Source organism: Phacochoerus africanus, chromosome 12, assembly GCF_016906955.1.
Source record: "Phacochoerus africanus isolate WHEZ1 chromosome 12, ROS_Pafr_v1, whole genome shotgun sequence".
NCBI classification, from domain to species: Eukaryota; Metazoa; Chordata; class Mammalia; order Artiodactyla; family Suidae; genus Phacochoerus; species Phacochoerus africanus.
Genome location: NC_062555.1, coordinates 17,005,117 through 17,026,168, shown reverse-complemented (window position 1 = coordinate 17,026,168; position 21,052 = coordinate 17,005,117). Strand labels below are relative to the sequence as shown.

The 21,052-nt window shown below is 43.9% G+C and overlaps 1 protein-coding gene and 1 non-coding gene across 6 annotated transcripts; one reads left to right on the top strand and one right to left on the bottom strand.

Moving 5' to 3' along the window:
• Positions 1 to 875: 875 nt before the first annotated feature.
• Positions 876 to 20,975, bottom strand: BROX (BRO1 domain and CAAX motif containing). Of its 5 annotated transcripts, none has more exons than XM_047755583.1 (13): positions 20,615 to 20,975; positions 17,931 to 18,050; positions 15,851 to 15,957; positions 15,414 to 15,510; positions 12,612 to 12,707; positions 11,145 to 11,217; positions 10,056 to 10,161; positions 9,281 to 9,370; positions 7,351 to 7,436; positions 6,580 to 6,661; positions 5,859 to 6,009; positions 4,214 to 4,373; positions 876 to 3,060 (listed from the first exon to the last, which is right to left on the bottom strand). In XM_047755583.1, exons 2-13 carry the CDS (start codon positions 18,029 to 18,031, stop codon positions 2,974 to 2,976), a joined length of 1,236 nt encoding a protein of 411 aa, XP_047611539.1. In that variant the 5' UTR covers positions 18,032 to 18,050; positions 20,615 to 20,975; the 3' UTR covers positions 876 to 2,973. The 5 variants fall into 5 exon arrangements, with proteins under 5 accessions (XP_047611539.1, XP_047611538.1, XP_047611540.1 ...); XM_047755582.1 differs by lacking the exon at positions 20,615 to 20,975 and adding an exon at positions 20,169 to 20,257; XM_047755584.1 differs by lacking the exon at positions 20,615 to 20,975 and adding an exon at positions 20,028 to 20,162.
• Positions 14,620 to 14,745, top strand: LOC125113126 (U6atac minor spliceosomal RNA). The gene has a single exon (XR_007131356.1). It is a non-coding gene; the product is annotated as a U6atac minor spliceosomal RNA (small nuclear RNA).
• Positions 20,976 to 21,052: the final 77 nt, after the last annotated feature.

Sequence of the window (21,052 nt, the reverse complement as noted above, 5' to 3'; positions counted from 1 at the left end):
CAGCCACCTTGGCCCTGCCCAGCCAGCCCCAGAAGGCTGAGATCAACAGCTTGAGTCAAATGACTTGAGCAGCTCTAGACAATCCATGAAGGCCCTGGGTGGTTTACCATTTTCTCCAGGGAGTATCTGAGCTCTGCACTCACACCCACCTTAAGAGCACGGCAGGCATCACACTGAGTGCCTAAGTGATGGCTCTGGCTTTGAATTAAGTACAATCCAATACGACTTTCTGTTCTGTAACTCACACTGCTGGGTCCCTCTCCAGAACCACTACTTTAAGCCCTTTCATGTACTACTAAAACATTTTAAAAAATAAAAATGTACATCCTAAGCAAATTATTCAAATATCAAAGACTTTCGTCACAAAATTGTAGTGAACCAAATGATACAAGTTTATTTTTATGCACATTAAGATAAAAATGTCCTCTTTCCTAAAGGTGATTACTCTAGAAAATAAGGAAACATTTCTGAATACGACTTTGAGTACATTTATACAGCACTGAAGATGCTACCTCAAGTTTCCAATTACCAAGTTTTCTGCAGAGTGTTGCACAGGGATCACGGTAAGCTCGGTATCCTTGCTTGACCACTGGACACAGGACTGCGCCACGCTGGATAACACTACCAACAAGACACACGCAGACAGACGGAAACTCTGCTTCGAGATGAAAAGGTGAGACGTGCCGATAAGCATAGATGGAAACGAAAGAGGTCAAGGCGTGCTGAGGACGTAGTGAACTCGTGTAGCATAAAACAGCAAACGCATCTGCCGCTTTAAAATACAACTGTGAGGAATTATGAGTGTATATGGTATTAACTGTTTCTGGCTTAATAAATATAAAAGAGTACTTGACAAACAAAAAGCCCAATGAAACTGTAAGTAAAATTACTTTTATTTTCATAAATAAAAAGATAATTCATTATACAAACGACACTTTTAGCAAAATGCTTGCTGTCATTATCCGGTTTAAGTTAAGTATATGCAACAGGTCACACAAGCAGGTCGTCTCCGTAACATCCATGCAGTTTCTTTCCATTTGTTAACTTTCCCAAACTTCCAACATCATTTCAGGAATATCATCTATACAGGAGAGTCTGGTCACTACGTGTTATTTATCTTCACTGAGTCAACAGATTTATTATCTGCTTATGTCAACGCGGCCAATTACTGATTCAATGTAGTCGCCGTCTTCATTGCTTTTTACAGGAGCACTGAGCACATCCCACGTTTTCACTCCATGTGTGTAGTATGACCCACAAAAACGGCCATGTGAAAACTTAATGATGAGGCTAAGCACTTGCCCCTCAAATGAACGGACCCCATGAGCCAGGAGGACGACGCTGGCATCAAGAACTGTTTATAAAGTTTTGTCAGTAAGTGGCACAGAACATACAGTGAAATTTAAAGTACTGTTCCATAGACAGCAAAATAAAAGCAAATGTCTGTTATTACTCCACTTTTTCTAGAAACAGCAGCTTCAGATATTTAATGCTCTACAGCAAGGAGTAATTAGCATTTCTACATATTTAAAAAGGAAAAACCCTTAATGATTCTATGTAGTTTCTTCCCCAAGAGTATAAACTATGATTTAAGGAATCATTTATTTGAATACAATATTGATTCAGATAGATACAATCTATTCTTCATAATGAAATGTTTATTCCTATCTCAATACTTTATGCAGATTTTACTTCTTTCTCACAAGACTGTGGTGTGGATTCACAGGTTTATCTACGTACGTGCTCAGCCCAGCGCCTGGCACGGAGTATGCGCTCAGCCTACACCATCATTTTTGTGAAGGGAGCCAATCTGTCGTTTATAACCGAAAAATGAGCCAAGGTCCCAGGAGAGTCATCAAAAGAAGATAAACCTACAGGCATGATTTTTGTTCTAGGATTATGTAGCTCCTATTTCCCAGGTTTGTGTATGCACTAACCTATTTCAAATGTCACAAGCTTGGCTTAAGGAACACGCTACCCGTTTGCTCTCTAGGTTCTTGCTACGGCCTTTGGCCTAAAGCAGTACAATTCTCACCGTGTATTAGAAAACCATATAAAAACCAGGTACACTGCAGACAGGCAAGAGAGTTTTCTACTCTGACTTCGAGAAGTGGCGTGTTAGTGGTGTAATTCAGGACAACCTATCTTGTTTAGGTTTAGAGCTCTTTATGTCATGCCAGTATCTGACTGACTTCTGCAAAACGCTTTCTTCTGTCTTCTCACATACAGAACACCAAGAGCTCTGACAGAATGCTGTCCCCAGGTAAAAAAATTCATTAGAAAAGATACTTTACAAAATATTGTAGGTTTGTTTATTGAGACGGAAATGAAGTGCAGAACCACCAGCAGAGGAGTAAGTTCTTAAATGGTCTCAAAATAGCTATAAACACTGATTTTTGAGTAAATTACAGCTTCTAATGTGTAAGGGATTTGGTGTGAAGATTTTCTGATATTTAATGGAAGTGATTTTTTTTTTCCCCACCAGAAAAAATAAATGGCTCAAAACAGAACGAGTCTGTGTTGCAATTCAAATAATGGGAGGGGAGAAGACCGTCTCTGTTAAAAACTGACCCCTGTCATTTTTCTGCTATCAAAGGAGAGGAAGGAAAATAAACCTTTTTTTGTGAAGATAGAAAAACACATCTGAAATCACATGATTCTGGTCTGTAACGTACTAACCTGAAACTAACTACTACCCGGTGTTCGAGAGAGAAACACCCAACCCCCAAGTCTGCCCTTTACAGCACAAGAAAAATCTCTCCACGTTGTCCTATTTAGGAAGGAGTCTCAAAGCAAAGCATGAAACATCTCCACTGCATGACAAATCAAGAATAAACTGAAGGCAGATTCCCTCTGAATGACTACATTAAACCTACAGGCTTCAGAGAAATCATTTTAGGAATACGAACTGAAGGTCCGTGGCCGAGCTCATCTGCCACAGTGGAAGTCAAAGCGCTGCCACGTCACCACGTCTTAGGAGACGGAACATCCAGTGTCCTTCTGAGGTTTGATATCTGGTTCTTTCACCGGCTTCACCACTTCTTCCGGCTTGGGTTTGCCCTAGGGAAGAAAATACAGCGCCAGTCCATAAACCACGGTCTGAAAAACAGGAGATCTTCTCCATGTCAGGCTAATGTAAAGATGCTACATGAACTCCCACCACACCGCGACTAAGGAACTGTTCCCAAAAGACACACCGATTCCACTACCGACACACGCAGAAGGCGACACTGCCGTGAAGAGGAAAAGCTGGGCGGGTGGACACAAATCACGCGAACGGCCCTCTTTCCGAGGAGGGAGAGGCTGAGCCAGGAACCTGCGCATGTGGAGCCTTAAGTCTGAAAGTAACTCATGACAGCAACGGGCTACCTCTTAGGGCATTGAGAGGCTCAATGGGATACAAAACTAGTTATTTTAAGGAATAATGATTTAAGGACGGGTAGGAAATCATATTTTAAAAAAAGTTCGAAGGAGCTAAGTAGCTCTGGCTACAGAATAACTCCCGTGCCTTTTTCCCAAAGCCTGGTGGGCTGATGGCCAAACCCCAAAGTTTCCACTTACTCTGCCACGTGATTTTAGCACTAAGATGTGCTTAGATCTAAATGAACCGAACTCGTCTGATTTCACCCTGGATGATTTCACGGATGCTGAAAGAGTTTCAAATCTTCCAACACCATGCACCATGCGAATCAAAAGCAGTGATGTCCCGGCAATAGCACGGGCATGAGCTACGGCCTTTTTAGAACCATCTTCCTACCCTCTTCTTAAAGGAGGTGCCGACACATTGTAAAAAGGCAAGACAATGGGTTGAAGACAACGTTAGTCAATCACGTAAAAAATCCCAGGAAACTGAGGTCTAGAGCTCTCATCTCTGGGAGGCTCTGCAGCAGATTTTCCCCCCCTTTTTCTGGCTGCCCCCAGTATGTGGTTCCCGGGCCAGGGGTCATATTCAAGGCACAGCTGCAACCTATGCCAGATCCTCAGCCCACCGAGCCAGGAAGTGAACCCGTGTCCCAGTGCTGCAGAGATGCCATGGATCCCAGTGCCCCCCAGTGGAAACTCCGTCCTCTACTTCAGGTTTGATACCACGCACTGTAATGAGTTACTTAACATTTAGACAAGTGCTGAAACAGAGGACAGTATCACACTGTGAAGCCTGAGTCCTTGTTTTAAGCCTCTGTGAATGAGCGGAGAAACCCAGTCTCATACATACCCTGTCATCTTTGGGCCTCTGGGTGAGGTCAAACGCAGCCATCGCCTCTGGGGTCCAGTGCGAGCTCAGAGGAGGAAATTCGAAAGGTACAGGCTCGACGAGACCATAATTAGCTTTGAGCTCCAGTTGTGGGGCTTCTGTTGGAACTTTCTGAAAGTAACTGCAAAAAGCAATGTACACAGTTCACTCATTCATTCCCTACGAGTGTCTGTTTATGTCCAAGACCCTGCACAAGACAATGACAACCAAGGACGAGGAGGAGAGAATTAGTCCTTGTGGCCAGCGGCTTACGGGTGAGCAGGTGATGAGAGTCGAGAAACCCTGAAGCTCTGAGGGAGGAAATGGTGCTGTGAGGACATGAAAGAGGGCCAGTCCACCCGGATTTCAGGTCAGGTGCTTTCCAACTGAAGTGCTGGAAATTCAATGAGGCACGTCCAGGGAAGGGAAAGAGCCCGGTCGGAGCAGATGCAGGACACAAAGAGGAAATTTATCTTTATTTCTTTTAATTTTATTTAATTTTTATTTATTTTGCTTTATAGGGCCACATCTGTGGCATATGGAAGTTCCCAGGCTAGGGGTCGAATCAGAGCTGCAGCTGCCGGCCTACACCACAGCCACAGAAACTTGGGATTCAAACTGCATCGGCGACCTACACCACAGCTCTCGGCAATGCAGGATCCTTAACACGCTGAGCGAGGCCAGGGATCGAACCTGCATCCTCATGGGTAAGAGTTGGATTTGTTTCTGCTGTGCTGCAATGGGAACTCTCTCAAAGAGGAAATTGATGCAAAGAGACAAAAGCAGGGGCCTGCCCTCCACAGGTGCTGATCTGCAGTTTGAACAAGGCTGACTTAATGGAAAACTCCTTGACGGGACAAGACAGGATGGACTGAAAATTCATCCCCCCGCTTTATATGCGGCTGAAACCAGAGTGAGATGAATATGCCCAGAGGACATATTCGTGGCCCGTGGAGAGTGCACAGCAGGGAAACAAAGGGGAGAAAAAATGAGGACCGTCTAAGTGGCTACGCTCATTCAGGTCTGCACTTTAAAAGCTGCTTTTATACAGCGTCATCAGAAGTGGAATAAAAGTCAGGTCCAGCACAGGGGAATCCTACCACTGATTTAAAGGGAAAATTAACACTCAACTTGGATGCAACTTGATGTAAACTGCATGGGAATAGAGACTAGGATATTATTAAAACAATATTAATACTTAAACATTAAAATGCAGCCGTATTCTACAGTCTGTATTTGTGCAGTCGATACGGTCTTTGGTATCTCTGGGGGTTGGTTCCAGGATCCCTGGCAGATACCAAAATCCCCAGGTGCACAAGTCTCTCGTGTGGTGTGAAGCAGTGCCTGCACGGACCTGTGAGCATCCTCCAGGAAGCATGAGGGCAGCTCCGGGTTGATTCTAACGCCGCAGACAATGTAAACGCCAGGTCAACGGTTGCTGGCCTGCGGCACACGGAGACTTGGCTTTTTGGGACTTTGCCGAATTCTTCACACCCTGCCCCGCCCCCCCAATACTTTCCTTCTGCGGTTGGTTCAACTGCAGAGGTGAACCTCCAGAACACAGAGAGCCGACTGTACACACAACACCACTGTCACCGTCCCTGAAATGGTACTGAGCGGCACTCACATAAATCCATTTTCTCGCTGACATTTTTCGAGGGTGTTCTTCACGAGAGTTCCAAGCTTCCTAAAGAACAAGTGTCCTGAAGGTTTGACTGTTGGTCCGGGTCCTTTTGTCTCTCCATACTCTTTGCATAATGCTTCTGCCTTCGCATAAACTACATGTGAAAGCGATGCAGGTTCCGGTTAATTACTGGTTGTTTATACTCAAAAGCCCATAAATCAAAGATGCTCTGTCACTAGCCGAAGAGCAATACCAACACCAGTGTAAGGGGAGCTAGGTTTTTTTTTTTTTTTTTTACAAGTTCTGCATTTTTTCGTTTTTTTTTTGTCTTTTTGCCTTTTCTAGGGCTTCTCCTGGGGCATATGGAGGTTCCCAGGCTAAGGGTCTAATTGGAGCTGTTGCTGGCCTACGCCAGAGCCACAGCAACACAGGATCTGAGCCGCGTCTGCAACCACAGCTCACAGCAGCACCGGATCCTTAACCCACTGAGCAAGGCCAGGGATCGAACCCACAACTTCATGGTTCCTAAGTCAGATTCATTAACCACTGCGCCACGACGGGAACTCCCAGTTCTGGGTTTTTGAAGCATTTTTTCTTTAACTACTTCACCGATTCTCATTCCCTTTCATGAACTCAGCCACAATCTCCTTTAACTGCCTACTCCCCTTTATGATAAAAGGTTAGTTTTTAAAAGGGGAGTTAATGTTCTGGCAGGAATACTTACATTTTTCTGCTTCCTGGAGAGACCTGATTGCTTCACCACATTTATCACTAGCCAACAAAGTCTGACCGTGATAACAATAAGCCTGATAAGAGAAACACATTTTTATTCATTCTCTCCCCAGTGACGCTTCTACTAATGTTGTTTTCTGTATGCACCAGACAAAGAAGTGCCTCTGTCCACTGTCTGGAGCATCCACGCAGCCCCTACGTCTCTCTACTTGAGAAGCTTTCTCTGCTGGTATAAAAGTGGAATTATGTTGAGTCTGGGGCCAAACTAGCCTTCCAACCACGGACCGAGAGCAAGAAGTATCTGCTGAAACCTTGTGTGAAATTAGGGCAGAGCAGACAAGGAGGGGGAAACTACTGTGCTAATGGAGTGGGAGGACCCTGAAGTTAAGGCCCCAGCAGGTTTTAAGGAAAAAATCTCATCAGTCTGGAATCGTAAAGAACGTTCAAACTTTAAATGTCTACATCAGTGCAAGACTGCACCCAGGCTTCGGCAAGTGTGTTTGAAACAGTCTATAAGGTTTAAGAAATCGCATGAACGGTTCCTCACCAACTCAGGTGACGGGCCGTGCCGGAAGCCTTAAGATCAGAGTCAGTAACTGTCCTCCAAGCACAGGATGAAACGAGAGCATCCTCCCTAAGTCTGCAGAAGGTTCCAGTGGCCATTTATTCATGGCTAATGAAGAGTCTGGAGAGATGACAGGACTTGCACTTAAGGGGACAGAGGGAAACTACAGGACACTGTTTCTGGGCTAAACATACTTACGTAGGCTGTGTAGAAACACATTTTCAGGTGAAGGTATTTTCTCCATTTAGCAGAGTATGCAGGCTCCAAACTGGATAAAGTATGATCTAAAGTTACATTTTAAAAAGCAAAATATAATTTCACCCTGATTCGCTAGAAGACTTTCAGTTCGTGTGTTCAGATGCTAAAAGCAGAAGGCCATTCAAACATAAAACTCAAGCATTTACACACTTTAAAAAAACCATGCTTTATTTAAAGTGACTTATTTCCCCATAATTCTATTTTAACTACGTAATAAGACTGGTTAAACACCATGCCACCTCTTTGACTGGATGGTTAATGTAATTTAACTTTGAGATGATAGTAAAAATAGGTTATGACCAAAAACCTCAAGGTAAATAGGAATTATACCATTACAGCATCTCTTTTCAAAAATGTCTATGAAATAGCAACATGCAAAGACAAGTCACCCAAGTCAGAATTTTTACAACCGTCTCCCAACCTCACTCACCCTGTCACCCCTGAGTCTGGGCAAAACACACGTGCTCACACATCCTGCCAAACATCTCTCAAATCTCTCTCTTCCTCTCCATGTCCTACTTTGCTGTCTTTGGCAAAGCTTTCATCATTTCTTCTGGTTCTTAGGAAGAAATGATTATGGGCCAAGCAGAGTCAGCCTACAACTCCTTCTCCAGCAAGCCCATTTCTCATCTTGCAATGATGACGACTTCTTAAAAATTAGAATCCAATCAGGTCAGATTTATACACACACACTTTTTTTTTTTTTTTTTTTAAGGCCCGCACCTGCAGCATTCAGAGGTTCCTGGCCTAGGGGTAGAATCGGAGCTGCATGTTCCAGTCTATACCACAGCCACAGCAATGTGGGATCTGAGCTGCGTCTGTGACCTACACCACAGCTCATAGCAACGCTGGATCCTCAACCCACTGAGTGAGGCCAGGGATGGAACCCACAACCTTATGGATAGTAGTTGGGTCCGTTGCCGCTGAGCCACAACGGAAACTTCTGTACCTCATGGATCCTTTAAGGGGTCCTAAATATCTACCGAATAAAGGCCAAACTTTTTCGAAGGGCTTACGAACCAATTTTCCTTTGGTTTGTAAACAACTTTCAACCTTTCCCAACCTTTTCGCCTGTCACTCATCCTGTTTCAGCTCAGAGCATCAGTCTAAAGGTCCCAGAATGTGCCAAGTTCTTTCTCATCTCTGTACATCCCACAGAAAGTCCTACTCTTTCCATATGCTAAAGCATCTCAGCAGAGCTTAGAATTCCTATTTCTACTTCAAAATAAGGCTAACCCAGCTCTGCCTCTAGAAAGCCTTCTCCAGCACACCAGTCCTTTGGGCTCTTACTCCACTGCTGTAACGACACCTTTCTTCAGCTATAGTAATGTGGTGACATGGCTGTCTTTTTCCCTAGGCGACAAATCTGTTCTTCTGATCTTGGTATACCCACATTTAAAAGAGGAACCACCCCATAAAGAGCAGTACATGCGTGTCTCCTAGATAAGTGACTGAAAGGAGTAACAGGTTAATGGAAAACCCAAGTTCTGGTCCCAGGCTCCCACCTGCTACAAGTTACAGGTTATGTTAATTATCTGGATTTTAGTGTCCTGCCTAAATAGGGATAGTAACTATAAGGTTGTTATAAAGACCAACAAGAATTCCAAAGAAAAATAGCTGTTTAAGTATTAGATCTAACTAGTTAAAGAGGATGGATGGTCCTTTTCATTAGAAATTATGGGGCATATGAAGTGTGAACAGCTCTAATTCTTTTCTTTTAAACAAAATTAATAAAATAATGCAGATATTATTCCACCTTTGCAAATGATGAAACAATCTGAGAATCTTTTCCTTTTGCTTGTTCCCTACTAAGCCAAGAGCTTAATGCAAAAATCTAAAGACTAAAAATAGAACTGAATCATAAGCTTACCAGCTTTTTGATAGAAATTGGCTGTTTCATAAGCCAGGGCAGCAATCAGGCCAGGTGCGTGCTTCAGCTCAATTGCTCGAGCAATGGTTACTACAACCAAACACAACGAAGTGGATCTATGAGTAAGTTCATTGCATGTGCCGAGTTTGACTTTAATGGCAAAAGACAGTCTGACACCTATTTGAGATTTTAATAGTTATAAAGTTTTAATGTGAGAAGGAAGCTACAGAAAATGCAAACATAAACAAACAGAAAACATCGACCTTGCTGGGTCTGACACCACTTCCTGAAATACATCACTAGCCCATTGCTAATCAGAGAGCGTCATGATCACAGACCGGCAAGACGCAAGAGGAACAGATACTCGCAGGCCACTGGAGTTTGAAACAGAGAAAAACAAAGGCCTGCAAAGTTTCTTCATGGTTTTCACACATCAGCATTTGTTTCCTGCCACTGAAAGGTGACGATCTCAAGGTAAGCCCAACAGTGGAAGAGAAAAAGAAATGAGCGAGGCAGAGGGGGGAAAAGAGGAGTTACGGACTTCATTGGCGGCTGCCAGAAACGGCACGAAATCAAAACCCTCCTAAAGAGAGTCACTGATCGGGGAAGCCTTTTCCTGCGAATGGAAAACAAGGCAAACGTCCAGGTAAAAATCATCTCTCGCTATAAATTTCTCAAATCTTGAAACTCAATTCCAGCTAATTCGGATCTCCAAGGAAGAATAAACGCCAAAACGTTTTTCAAAAGAAGAGAAATCTTAGGATATTTAGGCTACCTTCTTGAGCTTCGGCCTGACACTGGATGATATACGCTTCCAGGAGGCGAGCCTCCAGATCCCGCCCCTTTTCTGCAGGTGTGATAAGCTTTGCGACGTGATTTTCCTGAGGAAACAAAACAAACACAAAAAGCCAAACTTTAACTCAAGAGATTAAAAACAGTGAAAGTTACGAGACATTCAATTTGGGATGTAGCAGAAATTTAGAGCACAAACAAAAGTTGTGTAAAAAGGCGCAATATTAAGCTTACGGAGAATAAAAGCGCCTGTACCCTAACACGTTTAAAGCTTTGGATAAGCTTTGGTAAAAACGAATTCATAAGCAAAATTTGGGTCATAAACAAACTGCTCAGATATGCAAGTCACAGTCTCATCTTAGAAAAGGTTTACCCGAAATGAAACCCAGAGTTCCCTGTTGCATGACAGCCAGAACTGTTCACTTACGTTAATAACAGGAGATTCACGGAAGACTACCGCTCTGCAGCTAACTCAGGACCACAGCGTTGTCATCACTGTACCACTTACTTTATCAGGAGAAAATGCAACGCTGGCCTCCGGGAGCCTCCAGTAAACGATGGTTTAATTCGAATGAGATGGGGGTAATTCTGGTTGGAAAATACCTCAGTCTTTCCCTTCATTCCCATCACACCTCCAGGCAATTGGATGTGATTTAATGTGTACTGACTGCCCCACTAGCACTTTCACCGAAATAATGATGAATATACTCAGAAAATTTGGTTCTGCAGAAGCATGACTGCTCCTGGAAACCGCCGCAGACAGCAAGGAGAAATACTCAGGACCATCCATTTCGTTTGCTTTGTTTTTTCCCTATCTTTTCAGAAGAGACACAACAGTAAGCAGCAACGTACTACTAGAATCATCTAATTGTAAATTCACTGATGACTTTTCTAAAGCGGAGACACTGAATCATCTGTAATCGGCTGCCCTCATCAACAAGGCACTGAGCATAAGGAAACCACACACTAGCTCTTTTTATGTAATGAAATAATTCCCTCGCCCGCCCTGCAAAAAAACAAACACAAATGATTCAAGAATTACAGCTTTAAGAATATATTTTTATTCTTTTACCTTTAAATGTTTAAAAATCCCAGCTGCAATTTTTAAGCTCCGATGGACTTCTTTTGCTTCGTCCTCTGTTATGCTAAAAAAAAAAGTGGTGACATCATTTATAGGACGAATTCCTTTTCTGGTGTTAAAGCTGTAATTAATACATTATCATAAAACGACAAAAGTTAGTCATTTGGGTTTTTCACATTTTCCTCCTTTTTAAAAAATCTAATCTAGGAGTTCTCGCAGTGGTTAACAAATCCGACTAGGAACCATGAGGTTGTGGGTTCGATCCCTGGCCTTGCTCAGTGGGTTAACGATCCGGCGTTGCCGTGAGCTGTGGTGTAGGTCACAGACACGGCTCGGATCTGGCGTTGCTGTGGCTGTGGTGTAGGGAGGCACCTGTAGCTCCAATTCGACCCCTAGCCTGGGAACCTCCATATGCCGCAGGTGCGGCCCTAGAAAAGGCAAAAAGACCAAAAAAAAAAATCTAATTTGACACTTAAGTAATCAATGTATATGAAAAACATCCAAAGGGAAGACATTACAAATGAAAAAGAGAGCTCCTGTCTAGGAGCGTCTTGGTTCTCCTTCCAGATCTTCTGTGCATAAACAAGTAGAAAATAACACACGCTGATGGCTGCACTTACTTAAAGAAACACGCACGTACACAAGGCACCATGCAGCTTGTTTCAATCACCTCAGTCACTCTAGCGAGAACCTCACATCAGCACAAACAGTTCCGCTTCCTTTCTCGAAGGCGGCGTGTTATCCCCAGTTCGGGTGCACCACAGTTGGAAGGTGCCAATCCGTATGGCTAATACCCTCTTTTACCATCATAAAGACTGCATCTCATTTTATTTCACCACTCTTTAATCCTCCGAACATCTTTCACATACTAATAGGCTTTTGTGTCTTTCTGTGAATTGCCTCTTTACATCCTTTGCTTGTACCGAATTGATGTTGGTCTTTTTCCTGTTGATCTGTAATGTTTTATACATTGTAAGAACAATTTGTCATATGCACTGAAATTTTTTTGACCAATCCTGTCATTTGTTTTTTAACTCTGTTTATGGTACTTTTTTTTTTTTGGCTGCACCTGCGGCACATGAAAGTTCCCGGGTCAGGGATTGAACCTATATCACAGCAGGGACCCAAGCTGCTACAGTGACAATGCTGGATTCTTAACAGGCTCAGCCACAAGAGGACTCCTGTTTATGGTACTTTTATGTGGTCAATTATTCCTTAATATTCCCTTTTCTTGGTCTGGGGTTTTAACCATCCTCCTGACAAGATTACTAGAAATGTTTTCCCTTTTAACAGTGGGCTCCATAATCCCGATACTTTAAATACTAACATTAATGAGGCAACCTTACACTTATCAGAAGTGGGACTTTTCAGCAGAACCGCTGATAAATAGGGAAGCTCCATGTATGTGAAAAATGCATATGAGTGAAACAGGCATATACCCCTCCACCTCTGACTTACTTTTCTTTTCCAGCCAGTCTGGAAGCATACTTGGTATACCACAGAGCTACATTGAAGCCCATGGAAATCAATTCAAACACAGCGTCCTGCTGAGCACTAGAATTAGAAACACGATCATCAACACGTTACATACGGAGACATCGGTCTGTGAAGCCTACTGTATACACGCTTTACTCAAAATCATAAAGAGCTAATTGAAAAAAATGAAGAAAAAAGAAAGAGTTCTTGTGTTTCACAGGGCGGGGAGATAGGACGACACAGGCATGCTCATGCCCACACACCCACACAACTAACAATGAATGACTAAACATAATGGTCCAGGATAGCAGATATCAAAGTAGTAGTTCCCAAAGTTATGTACATTTAACAGTTTTAAAAATACAGATTTCTGGAACCTTCCCCACAAAGTCAGAGAGCCTGGGAAGCACCCAAAATCTGCATTTCTAACAACATACGGTTGATTCTGAAGCAGGTGATTCTTATATCACCTAGATTTCAGACGAGAGACCACTTCAGGCTAGAATGATTAAAGAAGGCTTAATGGCATTTACAGAATTTGAATTCTGCCTTGAAAGATGGCTCAAAGGGAAGCAGGAGGACATCCCCAATGAAGGAAAGGATGCTGCTGAAGCACAAGATAGGAGTTCCCATGGAGGCTCAGCGGAAACTAATCCAACTGGTAACCATGAGGTTGCGGGTTCAATCCCTGGCCTTGCTCAGTGGGTTAAGGATCCAGTGTTGCTGTGAACTGTGGTGTAGGTCAGAAGGCAGGGCTCAGATCTGGCATTGCTGTGGCTGTGGTACAAGCTGACAGCTGTAGCTCTGATTTGACCCCTAGCCTGGGAACCTCCAAATGTCTTGGGTGCAGCCCTGAAAGAGGAAAAAAAAAAAAAAAAAAACCCAAGATGGTAGAGACGGTTCTGACAGCTGTGACCCAACCTGCTTTTTTCTTTTCCTTTTAGAGCTGCACCTGCAGCTGCACCTGGGAAATTCCCAGGCTACGGCTCAGAGCCAATGCCAGACAAGCTGTGCCTTAGACCTACACCACTGCTCATGGCAACACCAGGTCCTTAACCCAGTGTACCACAGAGGGAGCTCTGAGGTTTGATTCTTTTAAAAAAAAGTTTTTAGGAAAATATTCCTTAACTTTCGATGAAGGACAAAAGGCGCATAAGGAAAAACAGAAAATGAGGACTCACTTGGAGAGCCTGGGTATCCCAGAATATTACAGCTTGGAAAGGACCCACAGTCCCCAACTTCCTGCCCAATTTATGAATTCTACAGACAATATTCTCAAGGGGAGTTCCCATTGTGGCTCAGTGGTTAACAAATCTGACTAGGAACCATGAGGTTGCAGGTTCGATCCCTGGCCTTGCTCAGTGGGTTAAGGATCCCTCGTTGCTGTGAGGTGTGGTGTAGGTGGCAGATGCGGCTCAGATCTGGTGTTGCTGTGGCTCTGGTGTAGGCCGGTGGCTACAGCTCCGATTAGACCCCTAGCCTGGGAACCTTCATATGCCTCAGGTGCAGCCATAGAAAAGACCAAAAAAAAATATATATATGTACTCTCAAGGAAAGAAGGAAACTAACATTTATTGAACGTCTATGAAATGCCTGGCATCATATTAGTCCCTCCCCATTTTCTTCCTCACAAAAGCCCTGGAATCCCCACACACCGCTGAGGAAGCAGATATTCACACAGCTGAAGCCCTGAGGTTGCACCTGCATGGGTATGAATCCAAAGTTCACACTGCGTCCACTGCAATGCCTGAGATGGCGGTTCAGCAAAAACCTCCACTGCCCTGCCTTCTGCTGCTAGAAAATGGTAACTCTAAAGCAGACTGGGGTGAGGGTATAAGACCATTCAAACAATCCAATGGTGTTTAAAAAAACAAAAAGCAGTTGAATAAAAATTTAGCACCATTTTGATTGGTGTCCTGTTATAATTAGATCTTCTAGTCTCAAGTGATGAGAAAGTCCTGAGGGGAAGTTTTTTAAAAAGAGCAGAACCGTGTTGTATGAAAGGAGAGAAGGTTAGCACTCCCCTTGACAAGGATGGAAGAGGCCCTCGGGCCTAACAACACGTATACGCTTAAGGCATTGCCACCTACTTTGTGGCATCTAACCATCGTTTTTTAGAATTACCCACAAAAATTACATTTATATATAAATATCAAAGATGTAACAGTTCTCAAATTTTCTAGATTACTCCAATAAAATATTAAAAAATAAAAATAAAAAGAGCAGAACCAAGAGTTTCCAATGTGGCTCAGCAGGTTACGAATCTGACATAGCGTTCCTGAAGATGCAGGTTCGATCCCTGGCCTCACTCACTGGGTTTAAGATCTGGTGTTGCCAAAAGGATGCTGTTGAGTCAAGAGTAAGGAGCTGTGGTGGAACTGGGGAGAAGGGAAGGAGGAGACTTTTCAAAGACATCTGACCGTCCATCAGAAAAGTAGCGGAACATCAAAATTCTGTGCCGCTTGAACGGAAGCGCGAGCCAAAGGCCCGGTTTGTGCTCCGAATCCCAAGTCAGTTTTTGTATATGATTAAAAGTCAAGGCTCCTCACAATTCTTGTTAACATTTACATTTGTTATCTCAAAAATAGATCTGGTCCAAGAGAAACATGTTTTTACTAAGTAGTCTGTGTTAGGAGTTTAGGTCACAAGTTTTTCATTAATTTCCTGATAAAGGAAAGTGCTGATCAGACCTATATTTTATTCCTTCAAGACAGAGGTTATGAGTTAACCACTGCTAAACTGTCACCAAAAGGGCTTTGATCCAGTACTGCTGGTGATGCTTACCTGGGCACCTGCCCCTGTAAGGTATCGGTCCACTTGAAATTTTGAATATATCGTAATTTGCTTTCTTGGGTGGACTCATCCAAAGAGTTAATGAAACCTATGAAAAGATAGAGTGCATTTCGGTTTTACAGGAAACACTGTGTTCTGTCGAGAACATTCTTCAGCTAACGACTTTTCCAGGTGCCTGAATGAGACGCCCAGGCCCTCTCTCCCCTTCTCCCAAGGTAACAGGTGAAATATGCACACATTTAATTTCCAAAATGTTATGAGAAAAACCACACACCAGCCTTATCGCCCCACAGTTTTGAAACTCAAGCATCCCACAGAATACAGGCTAGGAGACTGAGCTCTTCACATTTCCAAAGTCTGAGAACCCAATGGGAACTTCTGCATCTCTCATTTTTAAAGACTAAACTAAGTTCATTGAAATAACTAACCTTGTAAAACTGAAAAATATGAATCCGCTGCACTCTTCATCATTTCTGGATTACAGCTCAAATCGGTGAACAGTTCAAGCAGTCGTGCTCTGGATGATCTCAAGTCACTTTTGTGAGATGGAAAGAGAGTCAAGGTAGGGAAGCTGTATGACACTGACTCTAGGTAAAAGGGGCTTGAAAGCTTCTATTGCAAACGCTTAAACACACCCACGCACACCCACACTCCTTGAAGACATTACCAAGCGTACAGGAATGAACTTAACTAGGACTAACACTGGCAGAAAGTTTTACAAGCAGTACAAAAATAAAATGCTGTCCAATTAAAGGGGCAACTCATGAATACAATTATGTGATAAAATATACAGCAAGTTTAAGAAAGTCAAACTAACACAAGCATTTAAGACGCAGGGAGGAATTAAGAATAAGTTACTCTGACCAGTTCACAACAAGAGGAAACAATGTCTGCGCATGATTTGAGCATCTCCTTAAAATTTTTAAATGTGACATTATGCAAAATATACTTTAGTAAGTAGAAAACCATTATTTTAAAATTCCACTCAATAACACAACATACATGAAACATGCAAAAGCCCGTGGCCACTAGTCATTTTAACCTGTCCCCTCGGCTCCAGTCTCCTGTGCTTCCCTGTAGCAAAATGGGCTACAGACACTGTTTCTTTCTCGACATTCTTTCCTCCCTTGACTCCAATAACACTACATTTTCCAGATTCTCCTCTTATCTCTAAAGGTTGCTTCTGTATTTCCTTCCATGTCCCCCTCTCATGCCCACCTCCAAACCCGTGCAGCCTTTGGCTCCCCCACCCCGCTCTTCCGTGGTCTCATCTGGGAGTACAACGCTGCATCTAAGCCTAGATCTGGATCAGCAGCTCCCACCTGATCCTGCTCCAGGTCCCCATCTAACTTCAGAAGGCAACCTGCTTGGTGATGGATCCAGAAATCACATCGCACAGTGAGTGACTGAAGACAGACTACATGTAAATCGTCAACACCAAGAGGAGGGACTGCGTACCCAGGACTTAGCCAAGTGCCGAGGACAAAGCACATGCTCCAAATGCTTCGTTGAGTGAGATAATACCAACATTTCAAATATCTTAGCAGAATATTACTTTTCTTTTTTTCTTTTTTTTTTTTTATCTTTTTGCTATTTCTTGGGCCGTTCCCACAGCATATGGAGGTTCCCAGGCCAGGGGTCGAATCGGAGCTGCAGCCACCGGCCTACGCCAGAGCCACAGCAACGCGGGATCCGAGCTGCATCTGCAACCTACACCACAACTCACGGCAACGCCAGATCGTCAACCCACTGAGCAAGGGCAGGGACCGAACCCGCAACCTCATGGTTCCTAGTCGGATTCGTTAACCACTGCGCCACGACAGGAACTCCAGAATATTACATTTCTAACAGAAATGATCTTCTCCTCTGCCTTCTAAGTCAGCGATCTGCAAGCGTTTTCTGTAAAGGGCCCGAAAATAAATATTTCAGGCCTTGTGGGTCATGAAGTCTCCCTTGGGACTACTTAACCCTACTGTCTAGAGGAAAGGCAGTGCTAGACAATAGGTAAAGAAAGCGAGCCGGGCACTACTAAACTTTATTTATAAAAGCAAGGAGTGGGCCCATCAGCAGAACACAGTCTGCCAGCCTCTGGTCTAAGCCATACCTTTATTTCAACTCCAGCTCAAATCCTTTCTTCTCCTGAACACTCCGAAGGCACTTTCAGGGCACAGGGATCTCTGCCTGCTCAGAGCTCCATTCACACACTACCTGGCTGACAAACAACATCCACACGTGACGCTTTGCGCAGCCTCTTGTTCGGCTGTAATCAATACCCTGACTCTTTAACCGGGATTGTTTTAGCCTCTCTGGGACTCACTCAGTGATCTAAATTTGAAGACCCAGTTTAGATAATGTATTCCTTAACGTCTCAGGTTGTTTATAAGTTTACAAAGAATCTAAGGTTAAGGACAGTGTGCTCCACACTCGTGCACTATGCATGGCCCTAAAAAAGAACCCTGTATCCAAAGATGGCTCAATCTACGCCTGTGGAGGCTGACTAAAACCTACCTGCAAATTTTTGAAGCAGCAGGGCCAGTGATGACGCCATAGTAGTTAAAAGGGACAGGAGCTGTGGCTTTTAATGGGTTCCTATGAAACCAATGTGTCATTTTCTCCAGATGCTTTTGCCTACGGACAAAAAAGAAATGTATAAAAATTAAAACGCCTTTGCTATAATGATACTAAAACAATACTTTTATTTTTTTAAATTTTTATTTACTTATTTATTTTTTTGCTTTTTAGGGCTGCACCTACAGCATATGGAGGTTCCCAGGCTAGGGGTCTAATCAGAACTGTAGCCACTGGCCTACACCACAGCCACAGCAACACCAGATCCAAGCTGCGTCTGCAACCTACACCACAGCTTGCGGCAACACGAGATCCTTAACCCACTGAGCGAGGCCAGGGATCGAATCCATAACCTCATGGTTCCCAGTCAGATTCATTTCCATTGTGCCACAACGGGAACTCCTAAAACAATACTTTTAAAGATAAAAGTTTAAAGTTACTACAGAATATACACATTTTAATATAAGTATATATGAGACACATACATAAATAAAATACTTCATTGCTCTAAGTCAGTCTGGTTTTAGTTGCCTATTTATAGCAGCCTATGTTTAGATTAAAAAAAAAAAAAACCAGCATTTGGAAATGTGCTCAGAGTAACTGCAATGTTAAATATACTAAAGCAGTGATGATTAAACCTTAACGTACATAAAAATCACCACGGTAGGGGGTAGGGGTTCTTGTTAAAATGCAGCCTCTGATTCAACAGTCTAGGGTAGGACCTGAGCTGGTGATGCTGCTGGTCCCTAAACTACAGCTCTGAGTAGCACAGTACTAGACTGTGGTTGGACAGCTGCAAATAAGAACACAGGACCAGAGAATATAATTCCAAAACAGGTTCAAATGGTGCCCTTTATTTAGACGGCTAAGGTTACCTGAAAGAAATGGGTTTGAAATTAACTGTATTTTCTACAAGACACTGCAGATGCCAAGTTGTAGCATGTGTGCTATAATAAATATACTTTCCACAGAACGGCTAATAAGAGTTTAATGACAAAAACAACCACATAATGCTCGGTCAATAATGTCTCTTCTAAACACCAAAATATCTGGAAAACTACCTTAGTGAAATGCCAACTTAAAAAATTAAATCCCACACCTTTTAGTTCAAAAAAAAGAAAGGAGTATGTCACTTGTTTAAAGTCTTTGGGTAGACAAAGAAGATAATACAGGACAGTCTAACTGAAGATTTAAACATGGCGAGTGGATTCCAGCAAGTAAGAGCCTAGAAATCTGAAGGCATTATACAATGTCGTTCATTGACTTTTCTTACTGGGAAAAGGCTGCACGGTGTAAAAAATACCTACTTTATTCATTTATTTATTTATTTGTCTTTTTTTAGGGCTGCAGCTGTGGCATATGGAAGTTTCCAGGCTAGGGTTCCAATAGGAGCTGTAGCTGCCGGCCTACACCACAGCCACAGCAACAGCAGATCCAGGGCTGCGACCTACACTACAACTCATGGCAACGCTGGATCTTTGACCCACTCAGCGAGGCCAGGGATCAAATCCACGTCCTCATGCATCCGGTTGTTACCGCTGACCAGGACGGAAACTCCAAAATACCTACTTTAAACATCTCCCTTACCATATTTATTCAAGGCGAAACCGGTTTTGGAGAGCACCAGGTACTTAAGAAAGAGAAAATGCATTGCGTATTCAACGAAAAATTGAGCAAGTTCATTTACGACTCGAAACGTTTAAGGTTCTTCAAAAACATATAACCTTCTAAACAATATCCATGTAAACTTCCTTTATCACCTAAGTAAACTAATACACCATCTCTGCGCATATAAAACCAAGCCTTCTAGTGATAATGGCACACAATACTCTTGATTGTGACAACACATTTTCTACAAGTACTCTTTGAGGTCGACCTCCCATGTCCTGGATGAGGATGTCTGAAGTTCTGAAAATCTTAACTTCAGCAACGCAGGGGTGGGTACCGTGCTCTCCGCCCCGTCGGATCCGTCGGGGTCAGAGATCCGACTCCAGTGTTCGACCTTTCCGAGGGTGGGTGGAAGGACGACACACCCACCTGCCGGTGTGACGGAGCCTCTACAGCCACCAGCACAACAGTCGGATCGAGGCTGCCATCTAACCCGCCTCTTCCCGAGGAATCCGATTACTGATACGGGTCCACCCACTCAGGAGACCCTGGGTCTCCCGAGGAACCTACCTCAGTGCCGCCCCCGAGGCTCGGAACCTCCACTTCCTGTTTACCACCCAGCCTCTTCCTCCGGTGCCCCTTCCGCCTTAACGTAGGACTTGCGCAGGCGCACACCCTAGCGTGCCCTGCCTGAGCAGACATTTTTTGTGGAAAGCCGATACTATCTACCCGAAAGAGGCAAGCAGAAGGCGATTAGGCAACCCCCCATTTAGCTTATAAGACCCCCGTGTTAGTGGAAACGCGGACAACAGGATTCGGCAAACCTAGATGTTTATAGCATTGATTAGCGGGACCAGTACGGCTTTTTTCTCGTTTGTTTCAAGGATACTTTGGGGACCACAATCCGGGAGTGTGTAGAGATGGTGTAAAAGGAGATGATCCTATAGGTTGGGACTCCGCGGAGACAATAGGGGTAGGGATAGCACTGGCAACATCCATCCTCATGACAAACTTACCGGATCTCTCGGAGTCTGCACAGTAGCCCTTCTGAGGGAAGAAAGGCAATATCCGAGTCCTAAAACGAAAAGGGGTGGGAGTCGGGACTACCGAACTAGAGCGACGGGAAACCAGGCCTGCGCGAGCTGGGTCACGTGGCACGACAGCCATGACAGCTACCGAGGCGGCAGTAGCACGGTGCTCAGGGGCGGGGACGGCCGCATTGGGGCAGCCCCCTTACGACACTCAGTTCCTCATCCATTTCTTAGATACTCCTCTAAGGGCGTTCCTCTTGAGCTCGGTCTCTCCTCCAGAGACGAAGAGCGGAGCTAGCAGAGCCTCCCGAGCGCAGCAAGAATGCCACGATAGCAATGGCTGCCGCTCGGGGGCGCGGGGCGGCCTCAACCTAACGCGGGGGCGGGGCCTCGGAGGCGGGGCCTCTGCGGGGCGGCCTCCTC